This window comes from Leucoraja erinacea, chromosome 9 (assembly GCF_028641065.1).
Source record: "Leucoraja erinacea ecotype New England chromosome 9, Leri_hhj_1, whole genome shotgun sequence".
In the NCBI taxonomy this organism is placed as follows: Eukaryota; Metazoa; Chordata; class Chondrichthyes; order Rajiformes; family Rajidae; genus Leucoraja; species Leucoraja erinaceus.
Window position 1 is genome coordinate 22,877,668 of NC_073385.1, and position 21,407 is coordinate 22,899,074.

The 21,407-nt window shown below is 44.3% G+C and overlaps 1 protein-coding gene across 1 annotated transcript; it reads left to right on the forward strand.

The window, feature by feature from the left end:
• Nucleotides 1–2,191: 2,191 nt before the first annotated feature.
• Nucleotides 2,192–5,330, forward strand: LOC129700120 (homeobox protein SIX1-like). Its single transcript, XM_055640321.1, has 2 exons — nt 2,192–3,330; nt 4,451–5,330. The coding sequence occupies exons 1-2, from the start codon at nt 2,771–2,773 to the stop codon at nt 4,752–4,754; spliced, it is 864 nt and encodes a 287-aa protein (XP_055496296.1). The 5' UTR covers nt 2,192–2,770; the 3' UTR covers nt 4,755–5,330.
• Nucleotides 5,331–21,407: the final 16,077 nt, after the last annotated feature.

Consider the following 21,407-nt stretch of genomic DNA (forward strand, 5'->3'; position numbering starts at 1 on the left):
GACCCGAAACGTCACCCATTCCTTCTCTCCAGAGATGCTATATGTCCCGCTGAGTTACTCCAGCATTTTTGTGTCTATCTTCGGTATAAACCCGCAACCTTCCCACACTTTTGAGGCACAAGAGACTGCAGACGCTGGAATCTTGAGCAAAACACAAGGAGCCGGAGGAACTCAACGTGTCTGGCAGCATCTGCGGAGAGAATGGACAGAGGACGTTTCGGGTCGGCACCCTTCTTCAGACAGATTGGAGTAGGTGGGGGAGGGAAGAAAGCTGGAAAAGAGAGGTGGAGTGACATGGAGTCATTGCTGTGATGAAGAAGACACACACAAGTCTCAGCCGGTGGTAGACTGGTTTTGGGAACTGTGGTGGGAACCGCGGGGCATTTCTGGGATTTACGGTAAACTGACTTGGATAGAGGGTTAAGGATCTGTTCCGGTCCCCAAACAGCTGCCTTGTCAATAAGGATCTGCCACAAGTGGAGACATCCCTGCTGTCAGGTCTCAGCCCTGCTCCCTAACCCTATCTCCCACCACTCAGACACTAACATAAGGAGAGAAAAGCAGGCACAGCCACATAGCCTGGCAGTGCCTTTTCCCTTCTAATTTTGTATTCTGATGAAATCAACAATTCTAAATAAAGACAGCTAGCTATCTGACAGATCGCCGCCTAATCCCTTTATCAGTCAAACGCGCCTTCACCATTCGAGGCTACCGAGGCGTCTCGATTATCATTGGAGATAAAGAAGTGTAATTGCTTCAGAATTCTTTTCAATTAATTTAGAAACACTGGAGCACAGAAAAGCCTTTAGGTAATTAAATACTACCAATTGTTTTGACTGTAACTTCGCGAAAACTAAACTGCTAATCGGAGAATAAATGTACTGTGTACATTTTAGCTAAATATTTTGATCTCTGAGATTAAGAAACAGTTTCTGCCCCAAAGTGTCGCAATTAGGATTGAAAAAGACCAATTGTGGTGCATTTCCTTTATTCGGTTTATTTCCCCTTAAAATAATCAGAAATGCTAACTGTCTGGATTATATTATAAAACGAGAAACAATACAAACTTTAGTTTCTAAAACAGGAGAAATACAGATAAACCTAGCAATAAGACATCCTTTGACGACGCGTTCACGTTCATTAACATGGCAACAATCAGACCAAGTATTCATGAGATCATTAACTCTAGTTTATCTGAAGCATGATTTATCCCGTTCCGGTCCATTCTAACCTGTCGTGCTTTCAGCAAAAATGCTTACCCGTAGTCTGTAACAGGTACATTGTCGGATATTGCAGAAAGGTTTCACCGCGACGCATAGACTGGTCGGAACTCAGCCCATTAGTTCAGCAGTAGAGCGAACGCACCACCTGCATTCATTTAATCCACCTGAGCACCACAGGTATGGTGGGGGTGGGGGTGGTATCTATCACACACACAATTTAACACTAGGATGACATATTCTGTGTGGACAAACTTTTCCGCTATAAACTGAACAGTGAAAAAAAACCCCACAAAGTGCTGGAGTACCCTAGCAGGACAGGCTGCAAAAAATGGTTTAATATGTGTTTTCCTTTTTCTTTGCTGCCGTACTCGATGCCGTTACGACTATTTAATCGATAAACCTTTATGAGAGGTAAATTGTGTGAGAGGCAAAGTCACGTTTCAGAAATATTGCGTACCACATTTACCCAAACGATCGACATAGATTTGAATGAGTCTGGTCAATGTTAGCTGGAACTAAAAGCTTATCCGTGATCAGACACTTTTGAAAAAGTGCGTTGCAGTTGAAACAACTCTTGCATTTTCGAACTGTTTTTAAAAAGTAGCACCGCAGTGAGACTAAATTGACAGATGTAAATGTTGGTCGGCTTTGCCCAGAACAAGTGCCAGAAATATCGATTGGTGAACCGAGCTTGCAGCATGAAATCCTCAATGAATTAAAGTCGGAAGATTGTGTTCCTAGCGTTGCTCACGATGAAACTTCAGTTCGAGACTGGACTCCGGCGTGATATACCTCGCTCGGCTCACCACATATGAGAAATATAGTCACAAAAAGACAGAGATGGGCGGCATTGATCAGCTGGTGTTTCAGATTTTGGTTTGAGTTTGAATATATTTTCTGGAGGGAAATGACGATGAGTGATGAACGTGGTCAGACTAGTTTAAGCCTTTGCTCCACAAGACTTGCTGCACGTTCACCGGGACTCTCGGCTGCGCGGATATAAATCGATGCGTTTTTATAAGATCGCTGACAAGAAATTACAGTTGATGATTTTAAAACGTGAGGTGAGAGAACCACAACTATTAACGCGCTTGCGTCCACATTTCGGAAAAAAAAAATACAAACGGAAGGTTGAGACGGATATATCCTGAGAAGGGTATATGGACTTCTTCAAAAAGCCGAAATTTAATTGATTTGTGTGTAAAGCCGACCAATCCCGCAGGTGACATTTGAGAGGCTCTCGTGTTTCAGACCCTGACGTGTTCTCCAGGGCCCTTCATTTCGGAAAACTTTGCTCTTGTCTCTTGCAGATGGTAGGAGGGATGTGCAGCCAATCAGCGGCGATTCATCGCTATTAATGCGCACTTACAAGGATGGGAACACACTCTGCCGCCAGCACCTATCACCAGCGCTTGAGAACATCAGCCGCTGGATATCCACCACTTGCTTGGATCTGTTAACCCTTACTGGCCCATCTGCGACTGTGTTTTTTTTCTCTCCTTTTGGCGATCTGATTGCGGATACTACGCCCTGATTCTAAGTGAGCCATGTCAGTGCTGCCTTCTTTCGGTTTTACTCAGGAGCAAGTGGCTTGCGTCTGCGAAGTTCTCCAGCAAGGAGGTAACTTGGAGCGACTGGGTCGGTTTCTCTGGTCCCTTCCAGCCTGCGACCACCTCCACAAGAACGAGAGCGTCCTGAAAGCGAAGGCGGTCGTGGCTTTCCATCGGGGCAACTTCCGAGAGCTCTACAAGCTTTTAGAGAGCCACCAGTTCTCGCTGCACAATCACCCCAAGCTCCAGCAGCTCTGGTTAAAGGCCCATTACATCGAAGCCGAGAAGCTACGGGGGAGGCCCCTCGGTGCCGTGGGCAAGTACAGGGTCCGACGGAAATTCCCCCTACCCCGGACGATATGGGACGGGGAAGAGACAAGTTACTGTTTCAAAGAGAAGTCGCGGGGCGTCCTGAGAGAATGGTACGCTCATAACCCTTACCCGTCGCCGAGAGAGAAACGCGAGCTGGCTGAAGCCACGGGGCTCACCACTACTCAGGTTAGCAACTGGTTTAAAAACAGAAGACAGAGAGACCGAGCGGCGGAGGCGAAGGAAAGGTAAGGACCGCCGCTGCCGGTACATTGCGCGGACACAAAAAGCGCCCGGTGAACTGCTATCATGTCTGCTTTTACAAGGGGAGGTTTTCTCGCAGCGCTGCAGTGAACAGTTGATTCCTCTCCGCTCTGGAGCCGACTTCCACTAGGCACGGCTTATTTACCCGTCCTACTCCAAGAAAGGAGCAAACTATATTCTGCAGCGTTAAACTCCCTGTGTCTCCCCAACTAAGTCACAGCGTGTTGGCAGAAACATATTTGAATCAATAAAGGGACATTTTAAATACTACTTAATAAGGACCCGCAAGTTACTGCTAGACTAAGGCTGCGTCTGCACCCTTACATTAAAAGTATGAAAATTGCAGTATTTTACTTGCAAACTGCTTGTAGATCCGGAGAAAAATGTTGGGTTCGAAATGTTTTAAAGTCCAAATTAAGTGAACGGTTTACTTGGAGTTAGGAACGTCGTGTATGATAAATGAGAGACAGAGACACTTGTACCGTACATTGTTGTTGTTCTGGCGTTTGTAGCGGCCTTGCCAGGTAACATAGTTGAAGTATTGGCACCGGCGAGATACACACATTTCCTACATCATCTATTCAGTTCCAACGCCTGGTTAACCCGGGATAAATTTAGCAATCTCATATTAAGTTTGAGGTACAAAAGCTAAAGTGATACATTTCATCCGTTCTATTTCATTGCCTGTTTATGGTTTAGCATTTGCGAACGTTGTTGGCGGAGGTTAGTAATTGTCTTTAACAATTATCAATAATAATTAGCTGTGCACTAATAGACTTAGTGAAGTGGGTATCTCTGCTTTTCTGGGGGCAAGACTTTCCTTGCGCTGTACAAAAATCATTTTTGTTCCAGCACAAGGTCTCACTAATCCAGGGCATCTAATGAAATGAACCTGGGTTCGCTGAGAGATATCAGCAAATAGAACCATTTATTTACGACCAAACCGATACAGATAACCAGTGTTCATATTATGTTCTCAATACACCCGCACGGTGAAAACATTCAAGATAAGCGGGCGTTTAAGGTAGCAAACTTTCTTGGTTGGACATCTTCTTTGGCGCCGTCACTCATTTTAAGCTTTTGCTGTGTTTCTTGTTCCAATAGGGAAAACAACGAAAACACAAATTCTTCTGGCAATAAACAGAACCAGTTGTCCCCTATCAATCGCAGTAAAAACCTGATGTCTAGTTCGGACGAGGAGTTATCGCCGCCCCAGAGTCCAGACCATTGCTCGGGCAGTCCCGTGTTACTCTTGTCCGGGAGTCTAAACCAATCCGTGGATTCAACCTTCTCTCTTCACGGCCTGACTTCTTCGCCAGGCGGCCACGCCGGCTCGATCCATGCGCATGGACTGCAGGACTCGCTTCTGGGCACTCTCACATCCAGTCTGGTCGATCTGGGATCGTAAAAACAAAAGAACAAATCACCGCTGGAGAGCCCACGTATGAACTGATCAGCCACTCCAGTACTGTACTGTGTAAATAATTTAAGTCGTGTCGAGGTTATGGATTTGCAACTGATGGTACTTAATCTGTGAAAAATAACGAGATGCTCGCCTTTATTATAAAAAAAACACTTCATAGACTGCTGAGAGGCTTAATATTTCACTTAATGCTCTTCAAATCCCGATGCTCTTCCACCGCACAAAGGGCCTTGCACATGAAGTTAAGAGAAGTGCCCGCCAATTCTGATGTTGGCAGGTCCCAGCATCTGTCAGAGCGCAACCTGGATTACATCCCGTTTTCGATCTCCTTGCGTTTCTTGAGATTCTTGACTGATGGTGAACCTGAGACCATTTGTCGAGTAGGAGGAATAGTCTGAAACAGAGGTAACTGCAGAGCAAATTAAAAACAAAAGCCCACAACATTTAACCCATGCAAGGTTCTGGCACAAGAGGCGATTGGAAGTTTACATTTTCACCGGTGGTGTTTGGAGAGAGTAAGATGGAAGTAGTTTATAATAAAATCCAAACATGTGAAAAGCACGTGCTTATGTTGTCTCCTTATTTTCATTTTTTTTAAAGAAATTGCAGCTTTTTTTTTTTAGAAATTTATCCTTGAATACTGTTTATTGGATCCACCACTTTGACGGTCGCATTCAGAGGACTCAAACACCGGCGACAAATGACCAAGGTTAGGATGAAGACTGCTGGACAATTTGTACTTGGCATTTCCACGTTGGCCCAGCTCACACTACAACTTTCCCTCGATACCATATCGCAGTGAGTAACCGCTGTATTATTCTTAGACTTTAGCAACTAAACGTTCAATTGAGTTCCCCACCAACTAAATTAGCGGCTCGCCTCCAAAGAGTAAGTCTTTGCCCTACAGCAAGCAAGGGACATACATAGTTGGATCACAATTATTCGGCATTTTCCCAGAACATTCTCTGTGAGTATTTATTTATTTTGGTTTTGGGCTTGCTCTCGAAAATACTAAGGGCATGACCCAGAAAATAGTTTTTAATGAAGCGAATGATTTCTTTTCTAGAGCCCGGTTTGCAACATACGTTCAAAAACGAATCCACACATAAACTGTTCGAAATGTATCTTCGTGTTTTACTACCTCCTCTCCTCACTCTTGAATCGTTCTCTCCAAAGATGAAATTCGACCCCAAGTTATCAGCTTTGTTCTACTTATTTTACACAGCGAAGCAGAAATTACAACATTAAAATATTTTCAGTTTTGCGCATGGTAATGTTGTTCTTTAACGCCAATAAATCCATAACACTGTTAGTCAAGTTTCCAAAATAAATCTCTTTCACTAATTCGACATCCCACACTATATATATCTCACTCTCGGGTTGCTGGAGATGATACATTTTTACTATCGCGTGTCGTCAACACCTTTGCGTGGTAGCGTTTTAAATGTGGCATTGTGCAATGAAATGGCACAGACAAAAACAAAGGTATACCCTCCAACTTCCTGTAAAATCCATAATCCAACATGAAATTAAATACGTATTTAGACCACGTTTGCAGGTTCCCTGGTACTTTATTCGTGTGTCCTGTTCCTAATGCATTTCGATGGTATATGGTTATGGTTTACTGACGATTGTAGAATGTTTATTCTATGTGTTTCGGGCCATGGAGATCTCACCCCCTCTGGAGGCCAGACTCTCACCCGGGACTGACTCAGTTCAGCCCGAACTCGTGTGTAAAACATACAATTGACTTGGATTCAGCTAAAACGCGATTCACTCCAGGTTTTACGTGAGATTGAAAGATAATTTAAAACTGTTAGTGGGCTACATTTCGAAAGCAAAGTTGCAACTGGCTGTGCTCTGATTACTAGTGCAATAGAAGAGTGTAGGTGGCGTAATTATGATCAACTGCACCAATTCATTGAAGAGGGTTGGGGCGAAATGATTGTAATAACCTCTTATGGCAACTTTAGTGAAAGGGTTACGAGGATCGGGGCGGGGGCAAAGCATTTATTTTTCTGACGATTGAAGCTCTTTATCAACATTTGAAAAGTCTCTATAGTTAGCAAACATGAAAAAATATATATTTAAAACATGTAGTTACTAAAACAATAGATTAATTCTCAATGGCTGAATATTGTGTTTTCTGCGGTATGGATTGAGACGATTCTGTGCTTATTTTTTTACATTTTATAAGTTTATGAAAGACGATTTCTGAGAATTTGTTTTAATTATCTTTCACCAGGTTGATTAACACATAAATCATACTGGTGGTCCAGGTAGTGAAAGCAATCCGGTTTCATCAAAATGCATTTTAGCAAATCGAGACCGAGTATTTTCGTCAACTCAGCATTCCACTGTCGGTGCCAAGCCATGGTGATCTTTAATCCTACTCCCCATACACGTTGTACCTAAACATTGTATTTGTGAAGAAAATGCAGCAGCATCACTGTTTGCTCCTTGGTCACTTTGATCTTGCTGCACTTGGGGCGTTTTATTTTCAGTAATTTTAAAATAGCAGCTCAAACGGCAAGCGCCCCATACCCCAATGGTTACGAAAGACATTCGTTTTTGGTCGAGTTTTCTTCTAAATGTAAAATAAACACACGACTGGCCTCCAGACACTTTTAGCTGGAAACTAAAAAGGCCTTCTATGAGATGAGGGTAATTGTTTTGAACAGCTCGAGTTTGGAGAGAACTGAGGATTTCCTGGAGTTAATGCGAACCAGCCGCTGGCTGGACTGCGCCTGCTGAATGTGGAGCAGATTTTGGCAAATATTACAGGGATTCAATTCAGTCTTTTGTGTTTTTAGAAGCACCTCGGCACTGATTTCAAATTTGTTTTCTTTACATTTTAAGCGTGCTCACAAAACGAGGTTCTTTATTTAAATCCGCAACAGAGGTTATGTTTATATTCTAACCCAAAGTCGTGTCCTTTATCAAATCTAATCAAAATCCTGCAGCTAAGCGAATTTTAATAAAAATAGATTCCCATTATATAGCGCAGCCCTTAAATTTAACAGTGGATAGTTGATTATTTGGTTGGATTCAATCAGAATGATAGAATTTAGATATTTTCCGGTACCACGATGATTGGCTTGGTTTATACCTAGCCATGGTTTGAATGATTAGAAATGCATTAAAAAGCTGCATGGACGGTGCCAACACCGAGTGATACAATGCTCTTGCAGCAAATGTGCTTGAAGAAATATTTGTCTGATTAACGCAAGCGATCCCTGTGTGGCCCATTGTTAAAACATGGCTCCCATCGAATTATGGTTCATAAAATGGGAGAGAGTCTATTGAAAATAAGAACAAGCGCCCGATACATTTAAACCAATTCACAACCGGACCTGCAATACAGCGTTAGAATTGCAATTGTACAAAATAGTTCCCAAATTATTTTCCATTAACAGCCTACACCGTAGCAAGACAGCATTCAATAGTAATCACAGTGAAGCTGACCTGGCCCAGGAACGACCATATCCAGTGAGGACCCTGACCTATTTGAACGTTTAGCGTTGACAGTTTGTTCAATGTGATACGTTTCAATATATTTACATACATAAAACTACGGGAATCTCTGAATGAAACTAAATTCATTTTTCAGATATCACCAAATAATTCTCTACTCGAAAATAACCCTTGTTGCAAATGAATTGTAGAGTGGCCCAACCCACTCTGTGGAGAAAACACGTCGCTCATTAGCCCTTAACGAAAATGATATTTCAAAACAACAACAAAAAACTCATATTGTTTATTTTGCTCTTCTTATGAAATCCACGGCTTGATCTCCTGTGATGGTGTTCATTGGAGGATGGAGCATGGCTGTTCTATATACACCACTAAGTAGACGGTCAGTGTGTTTGCTTTCAGAACGATTTTATTTACCTCTGAGGGACTTGGTTTGCCCAATATGATGGGCTAAACAACAACTTTTAACGTAGTAGAAGTTTAACCTAAAAACTAACGTGAAACCTGCTAACGTGACGTGTCCTATAAAATAATTTGTGCCACAGTGACCGGGAAGCCACATCCAAGGCGCATGTTATTGCATGGATGTCGTTCCAGTATCCACGTTGCTCACCATTTCCCTCAAAACCTCTTTCCAATTCCCTGCGCGTTTCACTCAGTTTCGGTACATCTATCTATATATATATATTTAATCTGATAATTATGAACGAAAAATTATTGGCCAAATGATGAACGACTAAGAGATTGTTATGGCTGCTCTCATGACCCCTCCCCCAACCACATGGTTTGAAGGTGTGATGTGACTGCTAGGCCACACAGCAGAGAGCCATAAAGTGCTGGAGTAACTCAACGGGACAGGCAGCATCCCTGGATAGAAGGAATGGATGACGTTTCGGGTAGAGACCCTTCCTCAGACAAACGTCACTTCTATCCAGAGACGCTGCCTGCCCCGCTGAGTTACCCCCAGCATTTTGTGTCTTATCTTCGGTGTAAACCACCATCTGCAGTTCCTTACTCCACACGGAATAGTAAACGTTGAGAATGAAATGATTTGTGAAGAGAAATGTAAATACTGTCCGTGTAGGAACATGGAGACGTTTAATCAGTGAGGATTGTAAGTGATAAAGCAACCTGTGTTGCTGGCAGAAATGGGAAATGAAACTTGGCTTGGTTCTTGCAAGTAGGGAATATGCAGACCTTGAGGCAAGTGTGCAAGCGCATTTGTTCTAGAAGGTTTGCCGCAGGATAACTTCCTCGCATTAACCAGCGGTGCACCAATTTTCTTTGGGTAAAAAAACCCGATGATAATCTCCGCTTATGTGTGCTGCAATGGCAAGTCAAATTTCACTACACCGATTGGTGCATGTGATAATAAATGTCCTTTGTCCTTTGCTTATATCATTCTCCAATTTACGTGACGTTAATATCGCTTGTCCAATGCACGTGGTTATGTCACACGACCGCTCCATATACTACTTGTGTGAGCGAGAAGGCAGACAGACCTTGGGCCGCTGCGGTGGCATTGCCTGGAATGAACCATTAGCGCCCGATGCACTGATGTTCGGGGCCTTATTAATTGATCAACTTGAGAAATAAGAAATCCTTTTTTCTAATATACATAAAATCTGCAAACACTGCCTGCATTGAAAGAAATATGTCCTTTTTATTGGTAAAATGCACCGTTTTATGGCGGGGAAACGGTCAATATGAAGGTGTTGAATGGGTGATTTATGTTGAAAAATTAGGTGAGGCAGTGTATTAAATGGCAGCAGCAATGCGGCCTGTGACAACCAGGTTATTGTGATACCGGCATTACTATTTAACTGCCTATATAATATTTATATATAGGCAGTTAAATAGTAATGCCGGTATATATATTTATATATATATATAAAATGAATGCTTTAGCTGAATATAGTGTGTTTTTTTTTCTGTTAAAGGAGAGCAAGAGGCTGCAGAAGGGAAATTAATTTACTTAAATTCCACCGCTGCAGCTTGAAACAAGTCATAAAGCAACTAAGCACGGCCGCTCTAAAATTAGTGATGTTCCTTCCTGTATCAGTAACGGATGAGTGCCTTGTCCAGAGCGAGTTATTTCTATCTTCCCTTGGCAGCAGCCATTTAAAGATTCGCAGTGGCCACGTGTTTCCCAATACAATTCACTGACTAAAGTGTCACCGGCTGCAGATCTCCGCCGAGCCAAACTACCGCCTGAAGGTTAAGGAAAATAACGCTGTCCTTTCTTACCATTGGCACCCCATTTCCCATCAGCACCCCCAGTCCACCACCGGAGTTCGGAATTCCGCATGGCAGGAATTTACTGGGTCATTTTTCGATTGCTGCCAACGTATAATCTAAACGTACGCTCGTTTTGCCAAAGCGTCAACGTTATCACTCTAATGACACACCCCATGTTTAGTGAGGAGGTGAATTGGTTGTGTTTCTTCCCATTAGATCTTCTCAAAGCCATGTTTCCAAAATAGCAGGTAATCGCTAAAACGTTTTATACATCAAACGTTTTATAGGTTATGTTTTAGATATAGATGATAAAAAAATAGAGTAAAAGTGGAGTATGTTTCAATATATATAAGCAAAAACGAAAGCGGTTCTAAATTCTCATCAGCACCCTCAGTTCGCCATAGTTGTTGAACAATTAACTCGCGCTCCTGTAGTAATGTACATACAGTCTGTGCACCTCAAGGGAGAGACACAGGAGACTGCAGATGCTGGAATCTGGAGCAAAAGACAATCTGCTGGAGGAACTCGGCGGGTCGGGTAGCATAGGTGAACAGAGGAAGGATCTCGATCCGCAAACGTTGACTATCCCTTTCCCTCCACGGTTGCTGCATGATGCGCTGAGTTCCTTCAGCAGTTTTTTTCGCTGTGTGCACTTCAAGGCGTTCGATCCCCATGTAGGTGCCACTGAAATACAAACAGCTCCAAATAAACAGATCAGCTCTCGGCATCATTGCCCCGCCCTGATCTGTCTTTATTGATAAGAATGAGAGCGATTTTCAATCTATTTGCTTTTCCATTTCCTATTACTTTAAATTAAAGGGAAAGACACAAAGAACTGCAGATTTTGTTGTTATGAAGGGACAGGCTGTGGTCAGGTCAGCTAAAGAAGAAATACAGATACCTTTTTAATCCGCACCAAATCAAAAGGCGGCGTTGGGAGAGGCGAGGAAAGGGTTGGTGCTGTTAGGTAGACTCCATTTATAGTGGGGTTTCCGAGAAATTGTGCAGTTTCCCGATCTATTACTTTATGTAATTGAAACATCGATTTTTTTAAATGTGCAGGAGCCGTGAGAAAGCTGAAATTTGAGTCGAGATAGCACCGCAAAGAGGCACAGGAGTGGAGGAGCTTCGAATGTCATGTACTAACAAAAGCAATTCTCTCAGGGGCCGAGTAACTGGAATGCGCGTAAAACCATTTTTTTCCCATAATCCCCAATGGTACTTGTAACTCCAGAGAACGGGATTCAAAAGTAGTTACCTCAAATATGATCACTTCCCATACAGGCAGAATTCGCCATTTGGGAGGGGATCTTAATGAACCAAAACCTCACCGAGAAACAAATAAGAGCCAAAGACATGTGTTGGTGGCTCTGCCTTCCTCAAAACACGTGCGGTCAGCATATGGTGAAATGCTCCACTGAATACTTAACAGAAACGTACCCAGATTATATACCCTGACAGAGTACTCGCCCTCATCCTCAAAAACTGGCGCACTCACTAGGGGACGCGGATGGAGTTACTTCAGGAAGCGATTTTTTTTTAATTTTAATTGTAGCGAATCCTTACAAACGCAAGATTTACTTGTGACGGCGAGTTATTAAGAAATGACCCCTTTAACGGCGGGTTACGGCAATATATTTTTTATCAAAAACATTTCGAGTGAAAGGGGGCATTGTTATAATGAGCAATTCAATGGGAATCTGCGCATTTAGGCAATTAATGAGGATTTATTTCAGTCGATAGAACAATACCCCGATATATACAATAAGCATTGCCATGCCTATTAGTGATCCCAAATAGTATAAACCGTGATTTATACATGTATATATTCTGCTTCAATATTTGAAAGTACCAGACCTGTTATGATTAAACTTTCCCCTCCCCCTCAAGTTAACGCCAAACCAGCATTGCAGTGGAACGCTTCAATGTCAAACAGAAGATGTTGTTATAAAAATCACAAAACACAAGGTCGAACGTATTTCTACTTTAATAGTGGTTACAGAACAAGGGGAAATTGCTGATACTACACCTCGTTTACAATTTCGCATGACATTTGCCAGCGTTTAATTAAAACAATTTCGTAATAAGCTGTTAATTCCCATCTCCTCAGGTTTAACAAACCTCAGGTTTAAATTCCATTTGGAATATTTTGGAGGACCAAGAACCAAGAACAGGAGCAAACATAAGGGAAGCGTATTTTTTTTTCACCTACTTCCAGCTGCATTTAGAACAGATGATGTTTAATAGTTAATTTCGATTTGGCAGGAATTAAACCAGCGGTAGCTGTAAACAAAAAGGAAAGCGATGTTGTACATAAGAAGCACAATAAACTGCCAGTCTTATTTAGGGAGGAAATGCCTTCTTATGCATAATTTCGCATTTAAACCACGCAGGAAATTAAAAATGAAAAAAAAAAATAACTACTGCGCTCATGCGAAGCTGATGCCGGGGACTCCAGTATGTGGTAACGTGGGCCTGTTTATTCGCATCAGCTAAATGGGATGTGGAAGTTGCAGGTTTAAGGCCAGGTTTGTTTGTACAAACGATTTATTGAAAAATCAGAGGTATTTATAATTACTGGGAATTTTATGAATGGCCGAGGGATTTCTAAACACGACAGATATTGTCTTACATTTGATGTATTCATTCGCCCCAAATAATCTCTGGGAAACGCTGGGAGGGAAAGAATAGTATTCACTTACCTACATTTTTAAGAAGAGGAAACAAGGGACAAGCTAAATCATTATTACTACCTGTTCTTACGGTGAGCGATCACCTGTTAAAAGGTCATGAATAACAGGTAGATCGCCATCTCCTTCTCTTAAACAAGGGCTATTTGTTCGGTGACAGCTGATTGACAGGGGGAGAAACACGAGCTGGCGGGGCCGCCTGATTTGAGGATACAACTCTGATGTCCCCTCAAACATTTCAGGAAATGAAAGTTGTAACTCGATCCTTTCAGCCAACATCTCCCGGAGCAAACACAAAGGCTCACAGGAACCTACCCGGATTATTTTGCAGCAAGATGGTAGAGACAAAACAGCCGTCACATTGAGCAGAGTGCTGGCAGCTCGCTCCCCCATTTATTAGAAATGTCTGTCTAAGCAACCCTTTAAATGGGTCAACATTTTCGCAAGTGTACAATAAGCACTTTTCTTCCCAAAAATAACATCCCTTTTCAAATATGCGCATTGCTCATAAAATTCGACGATTGCTGTATTTCATGTCAAAACAAGGTCCAACCATGTGACCTTGGGGGAGTTCAAATGAACGGCATTAATGTCCGTATATTTTTCACCGCAAAACAAAGTATCAGACTGGTGAAAGCTGTTTTGTTTTATTCAGAATATCCCTTAGCTTAACATGATATTTATGACCACGATTATTGTGCAGTGCACTATCGAATTTATCAAACACGCGCACCTTTACAACGATTTGACATTAACGATCCAAACTCGTTGAATGCGCGGCTTCATAGTATAAAACTCGGTGATCAGGGGCTTTCCAGAAAGAACTGTTACCGATACATCCCTTGCCGACATAACGTGCACAAACTCACTGCCCGCCGCGTTAAACTCTCTTGAATGTAGTCGCATTTGGACGTGGAATGAGGTGATGGGAGGGGGCGGACACACGGCGCAAGAAGAATTAGCCTTGCTAAATGACCATTAGTCTTCAACTTAATCACCATCAATAACGTGATACTGCGTTGCACCTGAAAGAGGTGAGGCGTTTTATCTCTATCTCAGTCTGTTTACGTTGATATATTTCAAGCGGCCGTTGTAAGGAAGGAACAATTAGGCATTGTCGTGCTTTCAACACCCTGGATATCGATAACAAGATTGTTACACATTAATATTACTTGGCAATATTAATGTAAAGTTATCCCTATTTCAGAACACCGCTTGTAGCCATCCTCTGGGAGCAGTTGATTTGATCCGGTACTATAATTTAAAAAAGAACAATGTAACCCAAACATATATATACCTTCTTTCGACGATGGACGGTTAGAGAAGCAATTGTAACCAAGGGAGTGGATAAATGTCAATGGACCGATGCCAGGGTGGCGCAGCGGTAGAGTTGCTGCCCACAGCGCTTGCAGCGCCGGAGACCCGGGTTCGATCCCGACTACGGGTGCTGTCTGTACGGAGTTTGTACGTTCTCCCCGTGACCACGTGGGTCCAAAGACATACAGGTATGTAGGTTAACTGGCTTGGTGTATGTGTAAATTGTCCATAGTGTGTGTAGGATGGTGTTAATGTGCGAGGATCGCTGGTCGGTACGGACTCGGTGGGCCGAAGGGCCTATTTCCGCGCTGTATCTCTAAACTAAACTAAACAGTATTTCCAGTATTGAATTGTCATCCGACCTGTAGTTAATTGTAGCCTCTTGATATTCAGTAAAATAAGCATAAGTGAGACCATTCGGTGTCCTGTTTCATGGAAACAGTAACAGAGTTGTACCAGGACGACACAGATACTGCTCACAGAAAAATCAAAAAATCATTGGGTTACATCGGGAATATTAATTAACCCGGGCACAGACAGAGTTCATAAGTTACTCGCCGTGACCTCAAACGGCGAGCAACAAATCTGTTGTAAATTACACGCATCCGTGATTTCTAGAGCAAATTGAGTTCCAACAAAGGTGAGAGCTTTATGACGGCACTAACAGTAGTTTCAAATTTGTTTGTAACACCGACGTTTCCATTATTAGACTTTTACAGCCGACGCGGGAGTCATTAAACACCAGTCTGAATATGGGATCTTGCAGTCAATTGCAGAGACTTTTCGGAGATGTCAACAGCAAGACTGCATATGCATTTGGAAAATAATTGCATCAAAACGTCTAAGCACAAAGTCATGTGGGAATTTCTGAATGCGATTGAGAAAAATATTCTGCACCTATGTTTACCCTCCGATCTGATAATTATTATTATGCGATTATTTATTATGCGTGATCTCATACACTTGATTACCCCCCTCCTCTCCCCCCCCCCCCCCCCCTCTCCCCCTCCTCCTTGAAACCCCCCCTCCCCCTCTCCCCTCCCCCTCTCCCCTCTCTCCTTGAAACCGAAGAGGAGGCATATTTCACTTCCGCCTTGAGTTTTATGATTGGGGTTATGATTAGGGAGTGACCAATGGATCAGTGGAACCTTTCAGCTGAAATGAACACTGATGATTATTACTGTTGCATCGAATCACACAGGAATTAACTGTGGTCACTAAACCACCGCCACAAATAAGGGACACACAATAATATACAACTTAGAAAGGTGCAGCACAGGAACCGGCCCTTCGGCCCACAATGTCTGTGCCGAGTATGATGCCAGAATAAACTAAACTCTACGTGATCCATATCCCCTCATTTCCCGCATATGCGCCTGTCTATCTAAAGCCCTCTTAAACGCCATAAAAAAAAACCTCTTGAACGCCAAGTCATGCTAAACCCGGGAGACATGTATGGATTGAATAATGGGAAATATAACACCCCCTTGCCAAACTCGCATGCTATCAGACTGGGACAAACGATAACAAACACATCAGACTTATTCAGACTTTTGTTTTACAATTAAAACATAAAATACTGGAAATACTCAGCAGGTCAGTCCGCATCTGTAGGAAGAGAAACAGAGGTGAAGTTTAAGGTCGAATAGACCAAGTGCAAAATGAGATCCACTTTACTCTTCCCCACTTCCGCCGTGGCTTGTGGAAAGGCAGGTCAGAATACACGTTTCCAATATTGGTTCTGACCCACACTAATTGAATTATCTCCGGCGCGCACACTTTAGGCAGTTCTTTGTCTAGAATGTCCTAAAAACCTACAGCTACAACATAGAATCTGGCATCTAAAGTTACCAGCTCGGGTTACCTTTCAACCGCTCAGCCTTGGTGTACATTTACAGCACGGCTCGACTCTTGATACAATCATTAATAATTTAATGATCCACTTCTCTTACGGCCTGGGGAGTGGATTAAAGCACAGCCTACAACAGAGCAGGTCAAAGGCACCAGTCCCTGAACCTCAAGCTGCAGAATCAGCCATCACAGACACCGCTGGTCAACCCCCCCCCCCCCCCCCCCCCCCCCCCCCCCCCCCCCCCCCCCGCTTCCTGAGTGAATCCATCCTTCCACCACTTGGTACCTAATTATGTAGATCACGGTTCTTTGTGTCAAGTTCTTGAATATTGACAAACTGCAATGAACATTTTGGTCAGTGTCATCCTTTCAGGCAGTGAGTTCCATTTACCCCCCCCCCCCCCCCCCCCCCCCCCCCCCCCCCGAAATTAAAAAGCAAATTGAATTCAGCGAGTCAGGCAACATATGTGTTTCGGGTGAGGGGCGCTGCTTTAGATTGTTAATTGCATCCTAAGATGCTGCCTGACCCGTTGAATTCCTCCAGCACTTTGTGTTTTGCTCAAGATTCCGGCATCTGCTGTTACTTGTATCCCTTCCGAACTACATTCCCTTATCTGCTCTCGAACCTTTCTGCTAATGTATGTCCCCTGATTCTTGACCTCTCCCGCTCCGGGAATAGGCCTTTCCATTTACCCTTAATAATGTTATACTCTTCATTCGTGTTTCCCCCTCAGCCTTCTCTGTCCCAAAGAAAACAACCCCAGCCAATTCAATCTTACCTCTTTGTTACAATTCTCGTCTCCCAGTAGCATCTTCGTATATCAGCTCTGTATCCTCTGCTGTGAAATATGACCTTGGTTCTGCAGGTTTGCAAAATGCAATACGTTAGCTGTGTCCTCATTACAGTTCCAGCAGGAGTTCCCTATTATAATCTGTGCCTATTCTAGTAGGAGAATTCAGTATCAAGTGAAACACAATGTGCTGAAGGAACGCAGAGGGCCATTCCACCCCATTTACGACGTTGAGCCCTCATAATTTTATACCCTTTATTCATGTTTTCCCTCAGCCTTCTGGAAGGAATGGACAGGCGACCTTGGAGGTCGAGAAAGACACAAAAAGTTGGAGTAATGCAGCGTGACAGGCAGCATCTCTGGAGAGAAGACCCTTCTTCAGACTCACCCGAAACGTCACCCGTTCCTTCTATCCAGAGATGCTGCCTGTCCCGCAGGGTTACTCCAGCGTGTTGTGTCTATTTTCGGTTTAAACCAGCATCTGCAGTTCCTACCTACACACATGGAGGTCGGGACCCTACTTCAGACTGAATGTAATCCATATGCTTTTTTTAATCTCTTAGTGACTTGTCATGTTATCTTTGTCTGTGGACGCACGCAGGTCCGTCTGTTCCTTCACACCATGCACTGTCCCGTTCACTGTATATGACATTGCCTTGTTACATTTCGCCGCCCCGTCCACTGCCTTACATCGTCATCAAAGGAACCCCTTGGACATCTTCAGGAATTGGTTTCTGGAGAGCACACCGTTTATTTCATTCACACAACGTTGGTGATAATGGTAAAAGCAGTACATAGGGCCAGTTTCTCGTTGGCTCGATCACATGTGTGTGTGTGTGTGTGTGTGTGTGTGTGTGGAGTCACATGTCGATCAGACTGGGTAAGAGGGTCGATTTACTACCTCAGAGGACATTCTCCCAAGTCTAGCTGAGTCTGACTCCCAATATAAACAGCACTGCTTTAGCGCTACGTCACATAATATGATCAGGGGACTAGGAGCCATTGTGGGACTGTTCAAATCAGTTGGGAACAAAATAAACCCACTAGGGTGCAAGGTACAATGTACCAATTAGAGATGTATAACATAGATCAGCACAGCACAAATCCCCCCCCACCCCCTTCCCTGGCAGCATATTCCAGACGCCCGGCCACGCGCGTTTCCTTTATAACTCCCACACTTCGCACCTTAAAGCTGTGCCCTCTCACCTTTGACATTTCCACCCTGGGAAAAAAAAATATTCTGATTATCTCCCCTATCGATGTCTCTCATTATTTTGTTTATTTTCATCAGGTCTCTCCGCAAGCTCCAGCATTCCAGAGAAAACAGGTTGAATCTAAAGGTACCCCTGGTGAATACGAGTGAAGGAGGTTTCTCAGTCACAAATTCACAACAGTAATGTTTGTCGGCAGATGGTTTGTTCAGGTAGAATTTCCCCGGTGTAGCAGTATTTATGTGTAAACACGGGCTATACACGGGTAATACACCCCTACCATGAATCACCCTGGATGATTCCTATAATTGACTGGTGGAATTTAATCCTGATGAATGTGAGGCATTATATTTTGGGAAGACTAATAAGGTTAGCAGATACACGATGAATTGTAGGATTCTAGAAAGTACTTGGAGGATTTATTATGCGTATGTCTGGTCAGCAAACTTATACAAAGCATGTGATTGTATGACGTCGGTGCATAGATAAAGAACGCGTTGAGGTGGGCAGAGGATTAAGTGAAGATGGAGACGGAAAGAGGTAATGCCTGCAAATGAGTGGTTAAATAATAATAAGCATGGAGGGATTGATTGAAAGATACAGCATGGAAACATTCGGCCCACCGAGTCCACTCAGATCACCCGTTCACAGCAGTTCTATGTTATTTTCACATTTACACTCACTCATACTGAGGCCAATTAACCTACAAAGCCACGCGTCTTTGCGTTGTGGGATGGAACCAGAGCACCCGGCCTAAACCCACGAGGTCCCAGAGAGTACGTGCCAGCTCCGAGGTCTGGATCGAACCCCCGAGGTAGCAGCTCTGCCATCTGCGCCAGAGAGGCAGGAGTGGGGAAGGCTGGAGGGGCACCTAATTGAAGAACACAAATTTATAGCGGCCGTGATAGGCTAGAGAGTGAGAAACCTTTCCCCACTTAGCAGAGCTCTCTATAACCAGAGGCCATAAGGTTTCATCCAAGGAGTGGAATATTTTTTTCCACCCAGAAGCTGGAACGCCATTGTGGCGGAGGCGGGTAGGTTCACAATATTTACTAGATATTTGAAGGGCCGAGGCACCGACGACTCCATCCCGAGACCCTGGGGTGTGATTAGTTTGGATAGATGTACGGTGGCCAGAATGGACACGGTGGGCCGAAGGGTCTGTCTCCCTGCCGCATGTCGCCGTGACTCGAATAGTTGGTCATTTGACACAAGAGACACGATTGACCAGTGAGGGTTCTTCACTGAATGTTACAAGTTGTCCGGAAACTTTAGATGCGAAGAGGAAATAGTTGCTAGTTCTGTGGACAGAGGGAAGCGACTCTGGGATCACCGGCAGAACGGCCTCTATCTGATCTGCAGGGTTACATGATTGTTCCGCGGGCCCTTTGATCCACCTTGATCGAATGTCTGTCTGAGCCGCAGAGAGCTGTAATTACAGCGACATGACTACCACAGTGCAGGATTTCTCTCTAAGTCACCACGAAGTCGAATGCTCCAGAAGCATTCATCAACGTCAACAGAAGCATTTACATTCTGGAGAAAGCTTACAGGATATTTTTAAAAAGTACCCATACAGCAGCAGCAGCAGCAATCCCCGTGCTCTAGTCTATTTTAGTATCTGCGGCAGGGAATGCCTTTACTGGACACTTACTGCCACCTGGTGTTTATTTGCGGTCTAACAAGCATCGATCCCACAGGTACAATTGCAATTCAAACACTTCCCACAGGATCCGACCTCTCTGTCCTGGGTCTCCTCCATGGCCAGAGCGAGCAACACCGGAAATTGGAGGAACAGCACCTCACATTCCGCTTCGGGAGTTTGCATCCTGGCGGCATGAACATTGAATTCTCCCAATTTTGTTAGCCCTTGCTGTCTCCTCCCTTTCCCCAGCCCTCGGGCTGTCTTCTCCCATCCCTCAGCCTTTGGGATCCTCCTCCTCCTCCTTTTTCTTTTCTTCTCCCCGCTCCCCCCCCACCCCCACCATCCGTCTGAAGAAGGGTTTCGGCCCGAAACGTTGCCTATTTCCTTCGCTCCATAGATGCTGCTGCACCCGCTGAGTTTCTCCAGCATTTTTGTGTACCTTCGATTTTCCAGCATCTGCAGTTCTTTCTTAAACACTTCCCACAGGATCTTGTCACAAGGAAACCCTCTCCCAAGGCACGGCACGGGAATTAGATCCTCCTTTATGAAAAATCTGACGATTGACAGCATAAAGAGACTTTAGGGGAGGTGGTCAAAAGCTGGTCAACAGGTGAATGCTAAGGAATGTCTTAAAGAGGAATAAGATTGAGAGGGTCATAGAGTCTTAGCATCATACAGCGTGGAAGCAGATACCAGATACATTTATTTGTCACGTACCAATTGGTACAGTGAAATGTGTGGTCGCCATAGAGCCATACGAATAATAAAGAGCACATAACACGATAGTCTTTAACACAGACATCCCCACACAGCGAGATCAAAGTTTCCCACTGTGAGGTGAAGGCTCCAAAATTCAGTCATCCTCCTCAGTTGTCCTCCCATTGTCGGGGGGGGGGCTCCCGAACCCCCCGTTGTCACCGCTACGGGCGGCCCGATGTTCAGGCCCGCTTGCCGGGTGATGGAAGTCCGACGTCGGGACCGGAGGACATCCTCAGCGGCTTGGACATCCGAATCGGCCACCTCCTACCAGAGTCTGCAACTCCCGAAGTCCACAGGCCGCGCCGGGCGGCCATTCAACGCTGGTGGCCCTCAGCAAAGGGTTCCAGGTCTCCACGATGTTGAAGTCAGCGCCGCCCATGCTGGAAGCACTGGAGACCACAGCTCCGATGTCGAAGCAGCAGGCCCAGCACTCCAGAGCTTCCACGGTGATCCCAGGTAAGGCATCGCCTGCTCCGGGGTGAATCCAGCGCTGCGCCGCCGCTGCTGGAGCTCTGGTCCGGTCCCCGGCAGGAAAAGGCCACTCCAATCCAGGTGGTAGGCCGTGAGGAGGGGGGCGAGGACACGACTCGGAGAATAGTCGCGTCCTCACCAGGAAGTGACTGGGAAACGGGTTCCCCCATACCCTACCCCCCTCCCCCACA